The sequence below is a fragment of the Pteropus alecto genome, unplaced genomic scaffold (genome assembly GCF_000325575.1).
Source record: "Pteropus alecto unplaced genomic scaffold, ASM32557v1 scaffold103, whole genome shotgun sequence".
Taxonomy (NCBI): domain Eukaryota; kingdom Metazoa; phylum Chordata; class Mammalia; order Chiroptera; family Pteropodidae; genus Pteropus; species Pteropus alecto.
Genome location: NW_006436288.1, coordinates 5,403,699 through 5,428,228, shown reverse-complemented (window position 1 = coordinate 5,428,228; position 24,530 = coordinate 5,403,699). Strand labels below are relative to the sequence as shown.

At 33.8% G+C, this 24,530-nt stretch overlaps 1 protein-coding gene across 1 annotated transcript in view; it reads right to left on the bottom strand.

Moving 5' to 3' along the window:
• Positions 1–24,530, bottom strand: part of PLEKHA5 (pleckstrin homology domain containing A5) — a 191,522-nt gene that overhangs the window by 44,900 nt on the left and 122,092 nt on the right. Inside the window, exons 8-14 of the mRNA XM_025047374.1 lie at positions 20,291–20,391; positions 17,196–17,311; positions 13,214–13,681; positions 6,462–6,927; positions 3,782–3,865; positions 1,101–1,220; positions 225–278 (exon numbers count right to left, since the gene is read on the bottom strand). Of these exons, the coding sequence (XP_024903142.1) occupies positions 225–278; positions 1,101–1,220; positions 3,782–3,865; positions 6,462–6,927; positions 13,214–13,681; positions 17,196–17,311; positions 20,291–20,391 (1,409 nt within the window). The remainder of the gene's footprint in view (positions 1–224; positions 279–1,100; positions 1,221–3,781; positions 3,866–6,461; positions 6,928–13,213; positions 13,682–17,195; positions 17,312–20,290; positions 20,392–24,530) is intronic.

Sequence of the window (24,530 nt, the reverse complement as noted above, 5' to 3'; positions counted from 1 at the left end):
TTACCTCTACAACTTACTTTCTACCTGCTTATGGTATTTCTGAATTTACTTGGTTAGGGATTTCTTATTCTGTGACTTACAAAAGTCATGCTATTAACTCAAAATGATTGAAATATCTGAGTAGCCTGAAAAACCGTACTACGTTTAAAGAGTTCTATTATGTGTTATGTTAAGAAATTATATGTTAAGACACTATATTGTTAAGAAAATTCTACAAATCCCACCTGATGATCCAAATATATGGTGTTCCTTTGAAGATGATGTGAAAGAATTTCATTCTAGTAGGCATCAATCAAGAAACAAAGGAATAGAGAAAGAGGTGCAGAATTCATGAAAAAGTCAATTTTGAAATAAGAAAAACAGGCATTTTATCCATTATACCACAATATGTGACAACTTTCACATACATGCTCCTCTGTAAATGGTTCATATGACATATCAAATTATTATAAAATTACACTTAGATTTATAAGATATTAAGTAGACATGCACATAATAAGCCAAAATATTAAGCAGAAAAATCTTTTCAATGGCTTCAGTAGACTCAAATGTTAGTTTTACAAATTAATTCTTTTTCTGCAACATAGTACTACTTCTTTGGCTACTTATAAAATCTGAGGCTATTTAACCCTTTGAGAAATGTTTACATGCATTCATTCTTTTTAATCAAGTACAGAAGCAATATCTTAAAATTAATATTTGATATATAATAGACAGTATTATTAAAACTATAATCAATTTTCAGCTTACTACTTTAGGAGAAATTGTAAGACTTTTCAATTTGTTTTACCAGATGTGTAAGTTACAGGATTTGGTAGATGACAATATTTTGAAGTCTGTATGCATTTTCTTCCTCACAACCAAAAGTTGGCAGGTGAGTAGATGGGTGGAAGGCTAAGAAGAAATGCATCCTACCCATATTTTCCTTTAATAAAGTATAAACAAGTGAATTCTCAAAGGGTCAATAGGAGATTCCAATGCTGTCGCAATGATGGCATGGGCTCATGCTCAACACTAATGGCACTGATCAAACTGATTAATGAGCGGCTCAAAGTAAGTGACAATGGCAGATGACACAGACAAATCTCTTCATAGCTGACCTTTGGGCTGTGGGCCTCAAGTTTTAGCTGCATGAGCTGTGCTAACGTATGCTCCCGGATACTACTCAGTTCAGCTTGCTGCCGTCTCAGCTTTATTAGCAGCAGCGTAAGCTCCTCTGGCTGAAGGAGTACAATTTAAGAATCCAAACAGTGGAAAACAGATTAATTGTTGTCTTAAGTGATAGATATTAAACCAAGATTTCTTGGCAAGTTTCCTCTTATGGTTGACATCAAACATAGTGCCTAAGCACTATGATGATAGGTCCTACATAAATGCATAGATATCTAGAGAAATAGAAGGAACAGTGTTACTTTAAAAGATACAGCAAAACAACAGTATATTAAGGCATTTTCTCAGAACTCATGAGAAAAATTTAAATGTTAAATATAAAAAAACAACACAACGCCAAAAAAAAATTACAAAGGTTTATACATAAGATGTAGTAAAAGATTATTAAAAGGTATTTTAACAAGATGTTTAAAAATGACACCTAAGACTTTTATTCCAACAGAACAATACTGGCAGGTCCAACACTCTATTTTATAGAACAGAAGGTAGATAAAAAGAATTAAAATTCATGTAAAATTTGGATGATATCTTTTTATCATTAAACTCGGTGCTTGGGATCTATTAATTGCTTTCCAGTTATATTTTTAAATGCCACTGTTAGTACTCTCATAGGATATTTTATATGACCAAAAGATCAGATTTGACTTTCTATGTTAAAAAAAAAAAGTCTAATACACAGAACATTTCCATGGTTGTATAAACTTCCTTTCACATTCTGGGGAAAGCAGAGAACCTTCTGGTTCCCTATTGGTTTCCATGATCCCAAAGGGGAAGAAAATTTCAAAGGTAGATAAAATTCTTTAACAGGCCAATTTGATAAATTTTTTTCTGTTAGCAATGCAGTGGAGTATGGTTGTTGGCTTATAGGCCATAAAATATTATTTGGTGTTTTTCTGAGCTTTGTCATGATTAAAAACTGCAGACAGGCCAGAGGGAGACTCTAGTTAGACCTAAGGGCTACGGCATGCTCTTAAGACTGCAAGGCCAAAAACCATTCCTGAGATTGATTTGTTTTGTCTACACCATAGCATTACACTAGCTCTCCAGTTCTGCTCATTTGCTGTTGCTCTTTTATTTTCATATAATTTTTTTTTAGGAACAGAAATCATTTTTAATTGTTATTTGAAATTACATTAAAATCTTTGGCCTTTGGGTGAGAAAAAAAATGTTAGAAGTAAATCAGAGTTAATTACTGGATTCTTTAGGTAAAACTGAGTATCTATATAGGTGAGACAAGCCTCTTTTAAATAGTCAAAGAACGTGTATATGACTTAAAGAAATTTTGTTAACAGAAAAATAGTGACTTGTGATCTGATGTCATGCGCATCTTGTAACCTCGTCACTGTGGGATAGTCTATGTCTTCTGATCATCGTATTAAGCTCTTGATGTCTAGCCAGGGAGATGGAAGGGTAGAGTAAGGAATTTAGATATTTTAAGATCCCGAGTGAATATTTGACAGAAGTACCAAATGAGGAAATCTTTAAACTCTGGTTTATTATTTATGGAATTAAAAAGATAGAAATTTTCAAAAGGGTGAAAATTCCAGTAAGTTTATAAGATATTTAAAATTTGAAGCAAAATAAAGTACATTTGAACCCTCAAAAGTAGGTGCTAAATAAATTTTATCCTAAATATCCACCAGAGGGAGCAAAGCAGAAGAAAAAATTTCATAGTACAATCTTTAGCCTTATCTTATGACCAATGTTCGTTTCTTTGCCAGATCAACAATCAAAATTTTTAAATTCCAACCATTTAAAATTTTTAGTTTTAGTCAAGCAATATTTATAAGCTTTAGTAAATAAACTGGAAGTAGGTTAAAACCAAGAAATCTGCCTATATCTAAGCGTGTAAAACACGAAAGATGAAATGAAAGAATGTTTGCAAAATACATGTAAGATGAATTATTTTTTATTACTGCAGGGAGTATTTTAAATAAGGAACAACTATACAGGTCTTCAAATCACATCTTTACAGAAAGTGAAACTTCCTACTGATATTAAAGCATAGTTCCTCTGACAAAAGAATGCCACTAAAATAAAATGAAGTGATGAAAAGTCATCTTTACACTTTCATTTGAAAAATAATGGTGTCCTGGTACTATAACTCCTTCCCAATTTGTACACTGACAATGAAACCGATACTGGTATTTTTATAGTCTCCTTCTCTGCATAAATATGTAAATCAGTTTCTTTTCTACTCTAAAGTAGTTAATCTATCTAAAAATCCACAGGAAAAACATCTTAATAGGCTTGGAGTTTGACTACACATGGCTGCTTGCTGGGTATGTTCCACTAATGAACAACTTCAATTTGGGTTTTAAGGATGAGAGAATTAACATCCAATGAAGAAACCCACCCAGGATTTAAACCTTGAGAATATTATCTTACATTTAGGCACTCAGACATTTAGGGAGCGGTATCCAATAAAACTCTGAAATGGCTACATGATTCCAAATTCTTCTCATGAGCATCTCTTCCGCAAAAATAGTAATGGTTTTTCCTTGGGAGGTACCACTCTGAAAATTCAAACCTAAAAGCTATGTCAGATATGTGTTATCGTGTGTAGCACATAAACAAAACATGATGTGGTAAATAAAGATATCGTACTCACCGTTTTGCCTTGGAGACTCTGGGGACTAACAGACTGTAAAGTTAGGCCAGCGGGCATTGACCTCCTGTCAGGCACATAAACATGCTAGGAAAATAAAGGCACACTATAAATTCTGTGGTCAATGTCAGTGATGAGAAATCTTAAATTTATACTATAAAATATCATTTAAAACTTCTTGTTCGTGTTTATGAAAGAAAACAGATACTAAAATTTCCTGACTAAAATACGGAAACTGATGAACAGAGTAATTTTCTATAGTCTGGCCCTGTGGTTCTCAAACCTTATTGGTCTCAGGACCCCTTTATATTCTTAAAAAGGAAATTTAGTGGCCAGAGTAGTATTGTTTTACAGTTTTGCAAATCTCTTTAATGGCTGGCTTGATTTTCATTTCTGCTTCTGTAGTCAATCTGTTGTGATAATCTCTTTTAGAGGAAGTACACTAAGAAAATCCGCCCTCAATATGTATATTGAAAAGGAAAGAGAACATTAACAGCTTTTTTTGGGTAACTGTAGATATTCATGTTTGATACTGCACTAATGTTCAAAACATGGTATTTTCTTGAAGGTTAGCTGCAAAGTGGAATCTGAAACTATATCAATAAATTTTTCATACTGTTACAGTAATATCCATTAGTCTATTTGCACTTTAAATGATTTTGTAATATCAAACATTGGTCAGTTGAAAAATACTTGTTTCGTGAGTTATACAGATGTTCACGATGTTGACACATATCAATATATACATTTGTTGATGCCACTCTTAAAGCACTGGGAAAACTGTCAAGCTCACAGTGGCAGATACAAGATTTCCAAAATTCTAATTTTTGCTTGAAGGCTCTAATGTTGTCATCAGTGACAAAAACTGTCAGTTATTTTTCTTGAAGTGACAGGCTAACATTTCACTTTGAGAAGCATCTGTCAAATACCAAGTCTGAACAACTACAGTTTGTCTGTCATTCGTTCTTTCAAGTAAAAATGGCGTTTCATGAAAAAAGCAGCTAGTTCAGCTTGCAACTCAAATAATCATACAAGTGTTTTTCTGGGAGACTACCCTAAGTACTGTGGTATACAATCGAGATGCTTGAAGTATATTTCCCATTTCATCACACAGAATATTAAGATGATAAAATAATCCATTACTGTTTCATCAAAGGAATTAAGTGAAACTGCCTTTACTTTTATTGCAAGTATATGGCAGTGAAGCATACGAAGACCTCTAGCATAGTTTGGAGCCACTCCCTTGATTTATGCTAAGGTGCCAGTACTTTTACCTACCATCTCATTCACACTATTAGAAAATGGTAACACAAGAAATAATCATTATTATTATTATAAAAACAGTTTTGAGCTCACTTACAGACTCCCTGAAAGAATTATGGGGACTCTCTAGGACACTTCCTCCTAGAGGTCCATGGACAATACTTTGAGAACTACTAATCAAATCAAGAAAGGTGACAGAGCAGTTTGAAATAAAAATTTGGCAATTTTGGAGATGTTTGGGAGAAAGAGTTAACTGGGAACTAGATAGTGCGCATTCATCTCATATTTACTGTTGAAACAGATAAATTTTGGTCTAGAATATGAAAAATACTAATAACCATGAGAACAAATACAGCCACACGCTAAGTTGTATTTGATCAGATTTCTCTTGAATATTGTTACTATTTTTATCAAATATGAATTAGCCTTCGGATGTACAAAGTGACAAAACACTGAACTTTGTTACACTGAAGTTCAAAGTAAGCCCTTTTTTTTTTTTTTTTTGGTGAGCCAAACTAAAGCTTTCTCCAAAAGAAAATTCCTGATTGACTTATTAATTTCTAGCTAATGTTTATTTATAGAAAAATCAAGTAAACACTTTACACAATGATATAACTGAAAGATTTGGCCTGCCACAAGGATAAGAAAAGGTACATTTTTAAATGGTATAAAACTAGAAATTCTTTTCAGTTAAAAAGAAAATGACAGGAAAATTCCCTTTCACTTCAGAATAGACATTAGAGAACTGGCTGCACACAAATAGAACTGTCTGATCAAAATAACTTTGGCATTATGAAAAGCTGATTGATACAAAGCACTCTGAATTCACTTCCAATAAATTTACTAAGCAATGCTTAACCAAGTTAAGGCACAAATTAAATCTACCCATATTTTCAGTTTTTAAAAGCATATATACCAGTAAACATTGTTAGCCTATTAAATTTGGTATCTAAGGAGATATTTCAATATGCCATATATTCAGCTGGTTAGAAGATGAGGTTGGCACTTTTATTTTAGCAAAGAACAGGATGAGCCTGATACAAGACTGCAGGTATGCTAGAAAGGGCAGGTGTAGAATCTGCAAGTGAGTGAAGAGCCAATAAAAATGCATGTGGTCTTAACCTACATGGAAAGCCAATGAGATAGATATGCTATCAGGCGTAGAAGAATGCATAATGTATCTGCTCAAAAGAAATGTTCCTGTGCTCCTGAGAGAGGAAGCATTGCAAGCTTAGGTTTTATACATGAGATTTGGGCATTGCAAAATACTCTTCCTTAATTTTTAAAACAAAAAAAAGAGCTGCCTTGCTTACCTCTCCTGCCTATTTTCTTGTCTCTCACATTTAAAAGAATAGTGCACTAGAAATAAAACATAGCACCCACATAGTAGTAGTTAACACAAGATTAGCAGACATTTTACCTTAGGGTGATGGGTCCTGTGCCTGCGGTCTATTGTCACATCTCCTCTCTGAATTGGTGAAGACACTTCTGATCTGTAGGTTCGTTGAGGGGAGTATCCCTGATAAGCAGCTATTGACCCATGGGAGGGTGATGTGGGAATAGAGTGCATTGTCTGGTCAGAAATATTAACCATGGTTTTAGGACTGGTCAGTGTGCCGTGACGAGGGAGGGTGCTCTGTTTATTATAAAACTGACGCTGCTGCCATTCGTAGAGCTGCCACATTGTGTCATCTCTCATTGATCTTCGTTTCTCTTCTGCTCCAGGTCCTACTGTTTTATCATGAGTGGAAGGGGCCACACTGCAGATGCTTTCAGGCCTGGTCTTGCTGTTTCTTGGGAGTGTTCTATAACCTTCAGGATAGCGGGCCACAATCTGGGCTCTGTGGCTTGGCATATTTCTTGGTAATGTTTGATAAGAAATTACTCTAAAATGAAAGAATTGAAATCAATGTAAAAATGAAGGAAAGGTGCTTTCTGGATTCTAAATTATATCTTTTTCCTTCTGGTAAGTAAAATATATATTAGGAATTTATTTTTAGAGATCAAAATATTAAAAATTATACAAGGCATAAATTATTAGTAAACAGATTTTAATCTTTTTATGAAACTCAATTTGATGGAGTATATACATTAAGTAAATAGCATCTATGTCACTTACATAAAAGAGTATTAATTCCATACAATGTACAGTTTGGCTTAAAGAGGAAAAAATATTTATTATACTTCTTTTAGAACTAAGAATATTCAAGATCAAATCCCAAGTCTGTCTCCATATCCCGTTTGTTTTTATATAAACAAACTCAAAGAATCTCATTTTCATGTATCTCACAAGAACAGTTAAACCGCATAGCATCTCTGTGTGGATGTAACACTGAAGTTTTTATGCTATGCCCACAGGGCAAGAAGACAGGAAGTGAACTACTGCAGTTCTCTGCGACTACTCCACTGTACCACTTCCTTCAGAAAGCATGACAATTTATGGGAAGAAGTACATTGGTATATTTGTGGTTTGGAGAAATAACTTTCCTTGATAACTTTTCTTAACTTGAAAAATAAGAATTACTTGAAGCTAAAGCTCGAAATTTAAAGACAAAATATTTAAACCTGACAACATTTCAGATATAAAACTGCAAATTTCAGGAATTTTAAAATGTTTCTGGCATAGAAATTAAAATTCTATCTCATGAATGTATCGGTATTTTGGGGGGGCTTTTAAAAGCAATCTAAAAATTCCTCATGTGCATTAAGCATCTAAAATAAAGTTCTTAAAAATTTTTTGAATTATGGGTATATAATAGCATATTACTAAACACAGGCCATTTCAGTTTTCTAAAATGAAAGAATAAAATTTCAGTTTACAATTAAAAAAAGAAAAAGACATGTGGATAAAAACACTCCATTAAATATAACAAAAAATCCTTGTGCTTATCTCATGCTAGGTCGGATTCATTATATGTAAAGGATTTTTAAAAGTCAGTTAAAATTTCTAAATAAAGTTAGCATTTGTTTCCCCATTATCGTTCGAGGTAGGTAAAGATATAATTACAATTCAAATTCTAAATGCAAACACAACCTTTTCATAATAACCATAATAAAATCTAGATTTAAGAAAATATTGAATTACAGGTATTCATTTATGCTACCACCTCCACTGGCATAAATTTATACTCTAATACATAATATGCTATTATGTATCCATAATGTCAAATGTAATTCAATGAACCAAACATGTGAGAATTGGAACCCCATAAACTCAGATTTCCTGACCTCTTTCTTCAATGTTTCATTAACACCTCTCTCTTGCTTACTATATTTTCACCATAGAGTACATTTTGGAATTGTACATGCATAATTACACAATATTTTGCTGCCTACTGGGTGTTAAAATGTGAAACACATTGGTTATTACATGGACGAGAAGGGATCCCTCCTCTAACTTGATGTATAAATTACCTGACCATGCTCTTTAAAAATCTGGGAATCCTTGGCTGATAACCTGAATGTCAGAGCTCTCTTTTGACCCAAAGACTTGTTGTCAATAACAAAGATTTCACTGTGATACGGTGTAATGAATTGGGTGTATGTATCCTGGGCTATGAGGCATGGTAGTAATAAAAACCCTTGCATAATTTGTCTACTGGGGAAGTAAAATTGGGTTGCCATTCCACAATCCAGAGAAAGTCTCATATTAATTACACCTTTTTTGTGGTTTAAAGCAGTGGTCCCCAACCTTTTTGGTACCAGACGCCAGTGTGTCTATGTATGATGAGCTAAGGTGGAGCTGAGGAGGTGATGCTCGCACTGGAGAGCAGCTGCAAAAACAGATGCAGCTTCTCTCGCTCATCTGTTGCTCACCCCAGTACTCGTCTGTGGCCTGGGGGTTGGGGACTCCTGGTTTAAAACGCTCAAAGAGGGGATAAGGCTGTGAAAAATATAGAAATGCAGGAGAAAATAGGAAAAAGCAGCTGATCAAAACTCAGGAGAGCCAAGTTTTGTTTCTTCCTTTTCTACTAAATATGGAGACTTTAGATGAATTATTTATATCTTCTGGGACTAAGAAAATGTGTGTGTGTGTGTGTGTGTGTGTGTGAGAGAGAGAGAGAGAGAGAGAGAGAGAGAGAGAGAGAGAAGGAGGGAGGGAGGGAGGGAAGGGGGAGAGAAGTTTTTTGGGGGAGGGGAGGAGGAGAGGTGGAGAGGACAGGGTGGGAAAAGACTACGAGATTATGCAAGAGTTAGTGGCAGCTAGGACTAGAGTGCAGGCCTCTTACTTCCTTAAGCAGCAGCACTCTTCCTCATGCCAATGATTCCCAGACTTTTAGATTTCATGAAAAAGTAATCCATTTTTAAAAATTTGCAGAAGTATGGAAATTATTAAAGAAAAAACCTTTTCTATCGTAATGATTTAATTAAAAATAAAAAGATACCCCCAAATCACGAAGGGCATAACTAAAGCTCTTCACATGCTATGAAAACCTGGCCAACTGACACTTTTTGGGATTTTTCTCATCTACAAGATGATCTGATCATGAAATTATGTTATAGCTCTAAAATCCCACGTCTTGGTCTATATTCAAAAACACTTTCAATTCCTTCAAACTTTCCACCTAAAAACTAAATTTCTTTCATCATGCTGGTTATTCTTCAGCTTTTAAGGGCCTCTACTCAAAACACACTTGCTCAAAACTGAACAAACCCCTTCTAGACAAGAACCACTTATCTGATGACTTTGAGGCTGAAGTCATGGAGAAAAGTACTCTGATGAAACTAGCACAGAGTTCAATTCTTTGCTGCTTTCCTTCCATGTATGTTTCCCATTTTTCCTCTGCTTGATCTCCCTCCCTATCTCCATCTTTTCTGTTAACATGAAAGCCAGAAATGGAATAAGATCAGAGTTGGCAACCCCATGGTATTTGCTTAGGAAGTTTGTTCGCCAGGGGAAGTTGATTCCATCTAAAAAATTCTGCCCTAGTACTAAAGCAATTTACTCCAACATACCTTGGTTTATTTGATCATTCATAAATTTAAGAAATAACTGACCTCAGTATGCAAAAGGCTCTGAATTAGGCACTGAACTATTATCACAAAAGCAAATCCTGGAAATATAAACGATATTAACTTTATATCTCATTTGGAAATAAGTGAGCAGGACCTTGTTATTAAAATGTATATTGAATTTGAACTGTAAACTCATCCTATGATCATTAACACAGGCTGTTTTTCTACTAAGCTTGATTAATTAATGACTACAAAGTTTAAAAGGCTCTTCTGCCATCCTTGAAAACACTTTTGGGGAATTTTAATTGAAAATTAGGTTATTTATCAAGTAAGTTTATTTTTATCCCATATACTTTCTAGCATTTTGAGACCTGCCCCCCCACTCCCACTGCCCCCCAAAACTAGTTTCCTTCAGTGGTCTTCTGCAAAGAAATTTAAATTAAACAAAAGTGTGATTTACTTTTAAGTGAAAGCTTAAGAAATGAACACTGTAAGCTCCTTTATCAGGTTTAGCGCTCCATTTACCAGCAGCTGCCTGTCAAGCACCATGAAAACACAGTCCCTGTGATTCTGTCATGCAGAACAATGGCTTAAGGCACCATGCATCTTAACAGTGCCTGTCACTCACAAAGCAATTTTAAAGCTCTGGTCACAGATGCAGGGGTCTACTCTTTGACTATATATTAAACCTCTTTTCTTTCTAGAAATCAGAACTTTAATAATAAAAGCAAGTCTTTCAGAAAGTTTTACAAAATGAATTATACCACAAATTGCCACTATGTTTCTTTCCACCAATAAAAATTAGTTCATTATAAAACATCACTACTATTTTTTTTCAGTATGAAGTTTATATAATAATGTAGATGATATATTTCAATGATCCAAACTGAACTGTAGCCAGTGAACTCAGAGTTGGTGGAGCAACACAGAGAAGCCTTGAGCTCAAAAACAACCTAAGACCAGCCTTCAGATGCTGCAGGTCTGTGTTCAAAAGGAAAAGTTCCAGAAAGCCTTTATGTGTGTTAATTACACCCATCAAGGGACCTAAAAGTACTTGGAAACTAATATTTAGGCACAACAATTTAAAAACTAACTTCCACTATTTGTTGAATCCCTTTATATACTTCCAACCTTACTAAAGTATGATTTTACTTTAATAAAACGGATCCATTAGGAAGTGTAATTTAACTTGCTGGGTACAGATTCAGCAATCTTCTGGCTGGGATTTTTATTATGTTTCTCTGAAAATAATTACTGCTTTAATAAGTATTTCCAAAGATCCTTTCATTTTGGCTTCTCTTCTGTCTAATGAAATTTTATTTTTGAAATAGCAAATATTTCTCAAAATTATCCCTTAGGAAAATTGAAAAGTGAGCACTGAGGATGGAGAAGAGAATACGGAATTGAACAACAAAACACAGGAGAATGAGATAACAAAAGATGAAGCCGAGTGTACCCAGGCTTTTGAGCTGCACTGCTGAAAGAGAGGCTGAGTGATAACTAAGCAAAGTGGAAGAATTTCCCTATTCCTTAGAATTTTGTTATTAAGTTAAATCTTTATTTAATCAAAACATTATTAACATCATTGTTTTTTGGTTTTCTATTACTGAAAGGTAAGAGTTACAATAACTTTTCAGTTCACTTTTATGTATGTACACTAGTGCATTAAAGAACTTTTTAAAATTTGCATGTCAAACTCCTAATGACAGAACATCTTTTCTCATTCATAAGTGGCTTTTCCTCCATTTTCTTTGGCTTTTATTTTGGTCTCCTTTACATTTTCTGCCCCCTGCTACAATTCCTTTTTTTCTTAACTATAAATGTTCTTTCAGGTTTTCCCTTAGAATTTTTATTTTAATCCAGCCTATCACTAAATGAATTTATCTATTCTCATCCTTACCTTTAAATACTTGTGATATAATGAGGATGCTGCAAACTCAAGTCCAGATCTCTCTTTGGAGATACAGACTATTGGCGCCTCAAATTTAGCTTGTCCAATCATTCATTACGTTCTCTCTTCTCAAATCTTTCCTATGCAATAAAAGGCACTAGACAGCTCTTGATTTCCCCCGATCACTCAAACTAGACTTGACTGAACCTGACTGAGACTAGTTTGCAATCAAGCACATCCAAGCACTCAACTAGATTTGTCAGTTCTATCTTAAATACATTCTATTCCTCTCCTCATTTTACATACTCTGATAATTTTTGAACTTTCTCCAATTCATTCTCCAGATTCTACAGCCAGTGTGATCTTTCTGAAACACCAATCTGAATACATCTCTTCTAGTTTATCTCTCCAGCCTGTTTCTCATCCAGCATTACAGCAGTTGTACCCAAGTCATACTGGATGTCCTTGGATTCCTTTCCCTGCTCTCTATCAACTATGGAGTTCTGCACATCTAAACCAAGATAAGCATACCATCCTTTATATCTCAAGTGTATTCACTTCCTCTAGAAAGGTTTTCCTGAACCCATAGATCTGTGGTTGGTTGTCCCCGAAACATGTTCTTATAGCATTCTGTTCTTCTTTCACTGTATTTGTCACAATGTCCCATACTTGTTTAATCTTCTCCTAGATAGGAATCTCTGTGAGAAATCTGGACTACATCTTTTCATTATATTACTTTCTGGCGCCATGATTAGCAGAGAGTAGTTATACAATAAATATATGAAAAATAAGTGTGTGCACATAAATAAATACATGCTTAGATGAATAAACATAATACCTCGTCACAGGCATTATGAGTTAAGAAAGCCAGGGAATGAGACAAAGAACTAGAGAACCTAAGCCTTTATTGTCTCCAAATACTTGTCTCAGGAGATCTTTGCACTCACTGCATGAAGTTGCAGAAATTACTGATAGAAGACAGACTAGGGAGGGAGGGAGAGAGGGAGGAAAGAAAGGGGTAGGGATAGGTCTTCCTCATCACAAACAAACAAGATCTCTACCCACAACCTAAGCCTTTTCTTGCCCTGGGCTAAGGAAGAATGAATGACTCTTGGCCATTATTAGTGAAGCTGGGTGACAGAACAATGGGTGATAGAGAAAAAAACAATTATATTTGATTACTATGGAAAAAAAAAAGATACAGTAATAAAACTATAATATCTAAATTGCAATTTAGATTACTTTAAGTTGGCATCTCAGAAACCAATTTCCATGAACAAAGCATGAAAGAAACCTGGGTTCATAACATGTAACAAGATACTTACCCCCTGGTTTCCTCTTCATGACCCCTCCCCTTCTGGATTTTAATCCACTGTTCCAACTGTTGCATTGAATTGGTTCTCTGTATTACTCGATCAGCCTCTGTGTGTACAGGCCCTATATTTGGGTGATTTCCACCTCTAAGATCTGCCAGGCTAACATTAACTGTTTTGTTCTCTGAACTATTCACACTGATTGGCCTGTAGTGTCCAGTTTGAGCCAAGCATGTTGACCCATTGTCATATTCAGATGGCACAGAATTCAACTTTACACTATTAATTTTTGTTAAAGGTCTTTCTTGACCATCCTTCTGAAATCCATATTTTTCAGCTTCTAATGCCTTTTTTTCTTCATTTTTGCTTATTTCCTTGTTTTTCTGGTTATTTTGGACCTCTGGTTTAATTAGCACTCTATGGTTGGGAAAGTTATTCATTTCTTTAGCTGGTGCATTTTCAGATGTAATCTTGTCCACTCTGAAATCAGAGAATAAAATCATAGTAAATTGGATGAAATAATGCATGTTATTTCTGGGATTCAATCTAGGAAAAATGTACAATTGCCTTTGACTTTACAAAAAAAACTGAAAGGGTCTCAGAGGACAAACCTGCACAAATCCCCAATGTTGTGGTATAAAAATTGAAGCACAACACCAGAATGTCTGAATAGAAAGGGTAAAAAATACCATACAGTATGTAAAGCACTGGGTAAAAAGTGATGAGCATCCCCACCATTAGAAATCTGGAAATAAAGTAAAAAAGACTGTCCTTTGACGGTGGAACCACAAAATCCACACTTAAGAGGACCACAGCACTTAGTCATTTGAAATAAACAAAATGGCTTCCAGCTGGAGAGGCTAATGCATCATGAGACAAACATGAATCTGGTTTGTAGAAATGGCTGCACCAGAAAATTACAGTCTGGTCCTATCAAAGATCTGAACCTTATGACTGTATTCAGGAAGACCCGAGTTTCAGCCAAGAACTCCTAGAGCCAGAATGCACATATTCAGCTTCCAGATTGACTTAGCTATATCTGTCTTTGGGCAAGGTATATAAATTTACCATGCTTCAACCTCCTTTATAGTAAATAGGAATGACTGTAGCACCAAGGTTACAGGTTGATGTGAGTCCGGATGAGTGAATCAGTCGCTGCCACAGACTTTATTACCATTCTCACTCCATCTCACTAAGCAATCTTAGATTAGAATCTGGCATCCCATGTCCATCTCTCATCAGAAGAATGTACTGTTTAACAGTGTGTGTCTGGATCACTGGACAGTTTTACTGCTCACAACTGCAGTTGCTATATCTAGGTCTTTTTGATGAGAAGCTTTGACACCAATCGCTTCCAGGTTCTGACAAGACCAAGCGGAGTGTCTGAACCTGCATTAAACTGCCAAGATCAAGCCATGCTGGGAAGCCTCTTAGGAAATGAGCAAATTTCAATACATAATAATGTTCCTTTTGGATCTTAAGTGTATCATCGCTGCCAATTTCAGTGATGTATATAGAAAATACATAATCCATACATCTATAGCTATAGATAGACAGTTTGGAATAAGATCAGTGAGAAAAAAAATGAAATGTGACTTTTTCTTGGAGTAAAGTGATAAACTATCCATATATTTAGTCTAGATTGTGAGCAATATTAGATATTGGGAAAGTGTGCAAAGATATGCTATGGAGCTCCTTTCCCTTGAAAGATAAAAGTCAGAGAGAAAAGACTTACACTCAAAAGTGCATTTATCATAGCTAAATTTGGAAAGAGAAGAGGAATATCAAATATCTGAAAGATTTTTTAGTTACTTCTAGTCTATCTAAAGCTGTATTTTCAATTAGGACTGCATTGCCTTTTTTTCCTCTTTATTTTTTCCCCAAATTTATCATTTAGTAAATATAATTAAAAACAATACATGTTGACTTTTCTCTAAGTGGAATAAAAGCAATTCAGAAATGTATGCTAAAATAGCATAATATGAAACCTGTGATCTAATTTTTAAAAGTGACATTTAAGTTAGTACAGAAGACACATGGAAATATAGAAAATGAAAATAGTGAGCCTGGAGATGGAAATTATTCAGAGAATGTATATTATACTTAGACTGTTTTATGCAAACAATGATCTGCATTCTAGGAAATTATTTTATTGTAGTTCATAGGTTAAAGACTTTATAAATTTAAAAGAAATGAACTAGTTAAAAACTGGATGTTTTATTTTTTAGGTGACATGCCTTGATAAATATTTATAAGTATTCTGGCCATATAGTACAATAATTAGATACCTTCAATTTGAATAGTCAAGATTAATAGGGCAGGATAAAAATGCAATAGCTGGAAGTAGAATAAAAAAAGTAATTTCTACAGGATAACAATAGCGGCTGACACCAGTCCGGGCACAGTGGTGGTATTCAGTAATTCCTGGCTGAGAAAATTACTTCGACACAACTGACTAAAAATTGTTATGGACACATTATCAATTAATAGGCTGTCAGAAGTTAAATCAAAAAATTGACTGTTGTCTTTATCATCCTAAATTATGAGTAATTACTAGTTTTTAGAGCAGAAAGTACAAGAAAAGAAAATGTAAGTTGAAATTCTGAGATAAGTACAACATACAATACAGAAATCATTGAGAAATCAAATATTTTAATTATTATATTGATATCTGTATTCTAACTAATTCCCTAAAAATTTTACTTTGAAGTTAAAATTACTTTAAGATTTTTAATTAATTCTTTTCACCAACATATTTTCTCTAGCAATCAGTGCTAATCATTTCATTGTTATATCCATTCAGGTCATTTTCACACATGGAATTCCAAGACCATTTTTCCCTTTTATTAGCTCTCAACCTAGAATATATATATGGTTGAGGTGGTCTGTATGTCTGTCTGTCTTTTTGTTTGTTTTTCTTGAAAATAGCTATCTTAGACTTCAATCCTGAGCCTTCTTTTTTCTCCATACTTTCTTCTAGCTTAGTTAGTTACTTGTGATTGCTTAAGTTGCTTTGGACTTGATATTTTGAAAAATAAACAGAAATAAATAGCATCAACTTAAGCCTTTTAATCAATGTCATAAGACTTTACGTGTACACTAAAAAAAGACTGAAGATTTACATTTTAATAATCCCCTAGTTTCTTGAGACCAAAAAAAAAAAAGCCAGACTTGCAAGTTTGCATCTCACTGATATAAGACATGTGCTCAATTACTGCTGATTAGAAAAAAAATTAACTATCATAAATCTTTCTTCAAATTATAGAAACACATAAAATATTTTTAAAGCACATTATTCAGCAGCTATTTACATAGTTTTAGAAACAGTTCTTACCAGTTCTTAATACAGTTGAATATTTAAATGATTCATATGTTCAAGTGGGGAAAAAATCATATAGATCAAATTTAACAGTACATATTTATCAAGGAATCAAATACTAGAGTTTCAAAAGGAAGAGGGTAGAATTCAAGAAGTAGATATATTTAGAAATAATCTAAATGCTCGATGAATTATTTTTTGGAAACATTCATCATAAAATAATCATAATTAACCAAGAAATGATGAAGAAATAAAACATCACAACATTTTATTTTGATTTATTAAACTTCAAAAATATACAACATACTAAAAATATTCAATAAAATTAACTTCATAAATATAAATTCTTTTAAGATTTAGGACCTTAAATAACACTATCTTGTGTAGTTTTAAGATAATAATTAAAAACGTACTTACCGGAAATTAAATGTAATTCTGTAAGAAGAAAGAATATTCAGTTTGAATGTTAAGATTCTGGATTCACCTCAGTACACTGATAGGTGAAAATGAATAGAGAGGAAAGGTGGAACAAAAATGCAGGCAGTATTTCAAACTAACTAACGGTATATCATGTCATGACTACTAAAATGATATGTACTATGATAATGATATACTTGAAAGGCATGGAATAAAATGTAAGTGGAAATCACCATTATTTTCCTTACAAGCCTTTACCTTTTCACAGGTTCTGTCTGTACCAGGGCAGCATCTAACATGGCTTTCATCCACAATTCCATCTCCTTCCCTGTATCAGTGCAGAAATAATAGGTCCGCATGTTTGGATGTGCTGCCTGATTGAAAATAACACGATCATTTTAAATAGGAATATGGAATCTGCAAAAGAAAAAGAAAGAAGTTAAGTGTGTCTCTGCACAGATCATTACTATCGAATTTCAAAAAAGTAGGTCTGTTTTATATATGGATATAGAAATGAATGACTTGCAAAAAAATAATTCAATCTTGAAAAATATATAAATATTAATTTTTTTCTCTTTACGGGTTTTTTTTTTAAATTAAAAAAAAGTGAATGGGAAGGAAGGGAGGTAAAAAAACAAAACACTTAGTTGTGCATGTCCCATGTACAAATCCCTAGCAATTTCCATTTACTGTAATTCATACCACTTTATTCAAGAATATTCCAGAGCAATCAGAAACAAAATTAATTGAAATGTATGAATTATATAGTCTTTCCCCCTTCTGTTAGTCATTCTTTAGTCCTCAAAAGGTGCTGCTACTAAAAAGCATTTATCTAATCCTTACAGACACTTAATTTAAAAGTGAGAAGTACGTTCTTTATGGTGGTTCAACCTGTCTCTATTTCAGAGAAACCGAAGGAAACAAAATGAAGAAAGGCTGATGAGACTGCTACCCAAGGTGTGAGCACTGAGCCCTCAGCTTAATCCACAGGCTGACCTGGCAAAGATGGACTGCATTAGTAGCTGCGTCAAAATAGTGGGGGGCGGGGGCCGGGGGCGCGAAAGGCTGAGGATACATTCTTAATTTCCGCTTAAAAATGTCTAGGTGGGAAAAAAAATGTCAAGTGGGAGGAAGAAGAGGGTAAAGGGGGTCAAATACATGGGGATGCTAGGAGACCTGGCATTGGGTGGTGAACACATGATTCAATATACAGATAATGTATTATAGAAATGTATACTTGAAACCTATATAATTTTATTAACCAATGTTACCCCAATAAATTTAATAAAATAAAAATAAAAATGCCCGTGACAGTTTCCTATTAGACAGTGAAAGACTAGGAAAAATAAACAAGACTATTTCAGAATGAGGTAAAGGGAAGAATACTAAGTATGTAGTCACTCTGCTAAATATAAAAGGTGATAAGAATAAATCTGGAGCCACACACTTTACTCCCAGATCTTAACTATCTGCTTTATCTGCAATGTTAAATTCGTTTCTTCAATTTTTTTTTTTCATAAAGAATCAGGACATAAATAAATTCAATAAACAAACAGTGACCAAAATAACTACAAAACCAACAAATCTCACTGAACATGTAAAAGATATAAAGCTATCTATGCAAACAACTCAAAAGAAACAGCTCAAATGCTACATGTTGTTAAAATGATTAAAACCACATGTTAAAATGATTAAAAGCGTCACTGGACTCACTAAGTGGCGTTTTGGAGAAATGAATAAAGACCACTGCCCATATTTGTGATCAATGGAAGGAACAATGGTTGTTGCTAAGCAGATTCAGTTGTAGCCATGACTCAGATACTAACAAGCCACACTCATGCTTGCCATCTGTCAAATGGAAATATTTACTAGATGATGGTAAACTTCCCTGTCTAGCTTTATGTTCCACAATTGCATTCAACAATGTCTATGAATTTCTACTTACCATTGTGAAAAACAGTAGCATCAATGTCAACAGACTTAGTAGTAAAATTGGCTCATAAATTCAGAGGAAACAACATCGAAGAAGAGAGAATTTGAAACAGAAATTACTATCCTTGTTACAGATAAAATTAAATCAATAATTACAGAGAAAATGTACTTAATATGCATGGTTGTTTTATTGCTATCTTAACATTCCAGTATTGTTTTTTAAGAGTCTAAGAACCCAGCAGAATGTCTTATGAATAATATAAATTCAAGAAACATTTGCCAAATTGATGAGCAAACAAAATTTTAAACACACAACTAAATAAGTGTTAGTATCACATAGCTCTATATGTATACTTTATAAAGTTATTATTTTAGTTATCTACATTAAATTTTCTCATTTAACATCTTAAAATATTTAATCGTTTCTCTGGTTCACACTGTTAACAAAATTTATTGCAATGTGAAGCTATTCCCCTCCCACACCCAGGTCTTTATTTAGATGTTACCTTCACATTGAGCCCATCCATCACCCCCACCACCCTGATAACCTTTCCCGCTCTTTTTTCTTCCATAGCTAGAAATGTAACATGTTAATTAGCACAGTTGTAAATCAGATGCAGTCCTGAGTATTCTTTAAAAGTGAGTGAGAATTAAAAATGAAATCAATTTGATAATGGTATAAACATTTTCATTGTCAAATAACACCATATTAGCCTTATTCTCCCCCCCACTTTCCTTTAAATAAAAAATTTACATTAAATCCTTCAGAGTTCTTAATTTAAAACTGACTTTAAAAAAAAAATAGGTGACCTCTGAAGTTTACTTCAGCCACATATCCTAAAGCAAAGAATGAAGCATGGTTTTCGAAAACAAATAATAGCCAACTCAGCCTTAAGGTGGCCTCTAACTTGAGGGTGTTCCACAAACCAGCATACAACAGAGATAGTCAGGGGAGGGGTAGACGTTCAGGTCTGCTTCGAATTAATAATAACATTTACATCTTAACTTCAATATTCTCTCAAAAGTACCTGATGTTCATAATGTACTTAGACCCTCAAAATCTTTGCAAATATTCTATATGATTATAAATGTACATATATTATGTCAAAGAAAGTTATTATGAAAAAAATTCATTTATATGGTAACCTTTAAAAAATAGTAAAATGATCACCAGGATACCTACAGCTCTATTTACCAATTATTAGAATTTTAATGTATTTGCTTTATCTTGAACCATGTGAAAGTACAGACATAGAGACACTTGGTCCTTCAATATTTGAGCATGTGCTTCCTAATTAAAGGGACATGCTCTTACTCATTTTAAATATAAAAATGACTAAGTGAAATATCTTTATAATAATCTATTTTTAAATCAAGGCAAAATTCAAATACAGAATAAAAAAGTATGGCTATTTCCTTACCTTAAAAGCATATTTACGATTAATGTGATCCTCAGAGGTAAGCATAGCTATCTGAAAACTAGGTAGTAGTATGCTTCCCAAGATACCCTCTTCTTTCTCATCTAAGAAGTAATTGAACATCTGATTAGAATTTAAAATGTTTTCATGAAGTACGATAAATTTTCTCAAAATTTATTCTGACCAAATCAAAAGGTTCTTATATGTAAACAAACTGTATACTTGTATTGTTTAGATAGCTCTTTATAAGGTTTTAAAGGAAAATATTAAATAACAGAAGTATATATTCCTCTTCACCTTCAACAAGCTTCCTTATCCTAAACAAATCAAAATTGGTCCCACATGTCAGAAAAATGTCAACTAGACATAAAAATAGCATACATTTGTTTGGCAAATATACTGCATTTTACAAAGCCCTTTAACATGTGATTTACTGAAAATATATTAGCATATAAATAACAACACAGAAACTTTACAAAATTAATCTACCCACATTTATATTAAGATTTAAATGCCCAACAATTTTAAGCCTAGACAAATGCACAGGTGGCTCACTTGCTCACAACCTTTAGTCTTGGCTCACCAATGAGGTGTTCCTTTACCCTATTTTAAACTGTTTCCACTCTTAGCCATCACAGGGCCCTCTCTTCTCTTTCTGGAACTTTATTACTCTCTCCCCCACTCCCAATACTTTTGATACACTATATATTTTAGTTATTTATCATCTTTCTCTCCCCACTAGAATGTTCCAGGAGGAGCAGATGAATAAATTAACATATCTGTAAATATATATCCTATATATATTTACAGATATGTATTAACTATTACAGACATATATAAACTATGCTATAAAAAATATATGCTTTTAAAAACATAAAACTGAAGATCTGCTTTTACCAGTCATTCTGATATATAACAAAGTTATGTGAATAAATTACAGAACTATAAGGCAAGCACATAAAATAAACTGAGGAAAATGATAAAACAATAATCTTGGCATAGTATAGATTCACATTATTAAATTGCTGCTTGGGGGCAGAGATGTTTATAAAACCTGAAATACATAGTTCACTGTTAGAGACCCATAAGACAAGTTAACAAAGCCAAGCATTAGGCTGATGAACTCACCAAGGAGAAAAACTGGAAATGAGAAATAATTCTTTTTATTATGTTTGTTTGCCATGTTTTTTTATTATTATCATAAAGTAAGCAAGAGATTTTATTTATTTTGCCCTCATTTCCAGAATATATGATAAACTTCCAAAGCAAAAAAGTCGCATTAAATAGACATAATTTCGATAGCCTTTCTCATAACAAAGGAACAAAATTTTGTTTTTAGTGTACTGAGCTCATTTGGGTATAGTTCATAAATATAAAAAAGAATGAACAAAAGTGTAGATTTAGTCCAAAAGGCAAAAAAAAAAAAAAGTAGAAAGCAGTTGTCAATTATAGAGAATATGACAATTTGAAAGAATGAATCACATTCTAATTTTAAATTCAATTTTGTTTATATAAAGCATATAATTAGAAACAGCTCATGAAGTCATCTTTACTAAAAAAATCATTATCAAATAATACATTTTCTTTGTCACTTAATTGGAAAAAGTGACTTTCTTAAAAGTTATTTCCGAATATGCGGAAGCTGTATAGCATAGGGTGACATCACCATATTATTATGGACTGTTTCCCAGCCAGATACTAAGTCGCTGTGAGATCTCTGGCAACTTACTGATGCTGTGCATCTCAGTTTCATCAACTATAAAATCTCAAAGGATTAGGGTTAAATGGGTTAATAGACACAAGGAACTCAATAACGCACTCAGCCCAAATCAAGTGTTCAATAAATATTGCCATTATTATATAAAATTAAAGACAATGCATATAAAATCTTCATCTTCTGCCAAATGACCATTCCAAGAGTTCTTTGCTATATTCATTAAAGGTTTCTTCTAATCAGGGCGTTCTTCTGTTTAGTTCTCTATCAAGCCTGACCTAACTCTTATTTTCTATCATCCAGAGGGCTTCACATACTGCCAAGCAAAGGGCAGGTAGTGAGTAATATTTATAGAATGAACAAACACTATGGGGGTCAGCTGGGCCTTTTTCAGACTGCATAGCAGCCCAGCTTCTCTCTGCCCCATCTTACATCCTTCCCTTCCCTGTCACAGGTAGTGGCCTCAAGAATGCTCCCCAATAAACCTCTTGATCATTAATCTCCATCATAGAGCTTGCTTCCAGGAGAACACAAAACAACCTGGGACAGGAACCATAAGAATCTCATCATTTTATTTGATTCAAGTGACATTTTAAATTCCCCTTTTCTACTTCAGCTTTAATGATGTTTGAGAACAAGACAAGAAATACATATAAAATTACAGACTAAATATTATTATGATCATTCCTTACCTAAAATACTTCAATATTTTATTAGTCTCTTGGCTTCTAGTTCAAGTGCTAGGGTAATTTTTAGAAAAACATACACTTGATCCTGCTGTTATCTTGCATTAGGATGGAGTTTAAATTCATTAGGATGGCAATCAAATACCTTTTGTGCCTTGATCTACTTTTTTAGCCTTTACTCCTGCTAGGGCTTTAGGTATAACCTTCATTCTAACAATATAAGCCCAATGTGTAATTTTTTTAAATATGTCACATTCACTCATGCTTAGTACAAGCTAAGATCTTTGCCTAGACCTTCTTTCCTAATCCCTTCCTTGTACAGGCCTGGTCAAACTCATTCAATATAACTAAACACTACGACATTCTTTCTCAGACTCCTTCAGGTTATCATTGTGTTCCATAAGGAGAGGGGTTTATATTGTTCATCTCTGCATCCTCTTACCTAATAAGATGTCTGGCATGTCAAAAGAGCGCACTGCTAGCTACCACCTTAGTCTAAGCCATTATCATTTCTACATAATAACTCTTTAACAGTCTCTGCTTCCTTCCTTCCCCTTTATAACCCACTCTCTAATAGCAGCTTGAGTGAGTTTTTCAAATTGTAAACCAAAGCATCTCACTCTTATGCTTAAAAACACCAACTGGTTCCTTACAACCTATAGCAGAACCCAGACTCAAATAGAGTCCTACACTGGTGCAATCTCCTTTTCTCCCATCCATCACTTCCTTCCCTACTGCTAGTCCCTCAGCTCAGCATACTGGTTTCTCTTTGTTCCTTCAACATTCCAAATACTTTCCTAAGCCTATAAATTTTTTTCAGTATATTTATAGACTGTTCAGAGCTTTGAATGAGAATAAGAAAATATTTGTTACTTCTCATATAAAAATTTCTTGATGTTAATTTGCAACAAAAACAACACTGAATTCCTTATAATTTGCTATTGTTCATGGAAAGGTGAATGATAGCACTAATGCTCCTCCTGTCTGGAATACTTGCTTACTCTAGCTCTTCCTTGTAATTTAGATCTTGCTAATTAAAATATGTGCTCAGAGTATCAATCCAGGGAGACCTTTCTCCCATGGCTGCCCTTTGTATTATGAACATATTTTCTTAAAAGCACTTATCATGGTCTTGTTTACTTTTTTGAGTTTATTTATTGTCTCTCTGACTTCTCTAGAATATAAGCTTCATAAGAACTTTTTCTCACTGCTGTTTGGACAGTAGCCGAAATGAAGCAGGTCTTCCTGCTCAATAAATATTTACTGAATGAATTAAGCTCCATGGTAAATTTCGTTAACAGATTGAGTATAGAAAAGAACAATCTATGTGATTTATCACAGTGGGTTCATGATCTGCCTGTTATATTGCAAAGAACAGAGAGAACTTGGGCTTCCATCTAGTATGGGCTGCCAATGTATTGTAAAAAAAATAGCAAATCACTTATTTTCTTTGTCTTATTTTCCATATCTGTAAAACATGAACTGTTAAAAAATACTGACAGCACACTCTGTGTATTAGTCTACTAGATGCTTTAACAGATGCAGAAGAAATGGGGCTGCTGTATTCGGCGTTGGGAAAAGAGGAGATCTGGATGGGCCAAAACTTGTGGTTAAGAGAAGTGCCTGAGTGTACATCCTGGCTCTAATGCTAATTAGTTGTGAGACCCCAGGCAACCAAAATGACCTTGCTGTCCCTTAGTTTCCTTCTGTGTGAATGGGGATAGTAAGATTCTCCACCTCATTAGGGAGCTGTGAGGAAGAGATGAAATAATTCACTTATGTAACTTGCTCAGCATATAAATGCAAACTATTACGATCATCTCAATAAAATCTGATCGTTTTT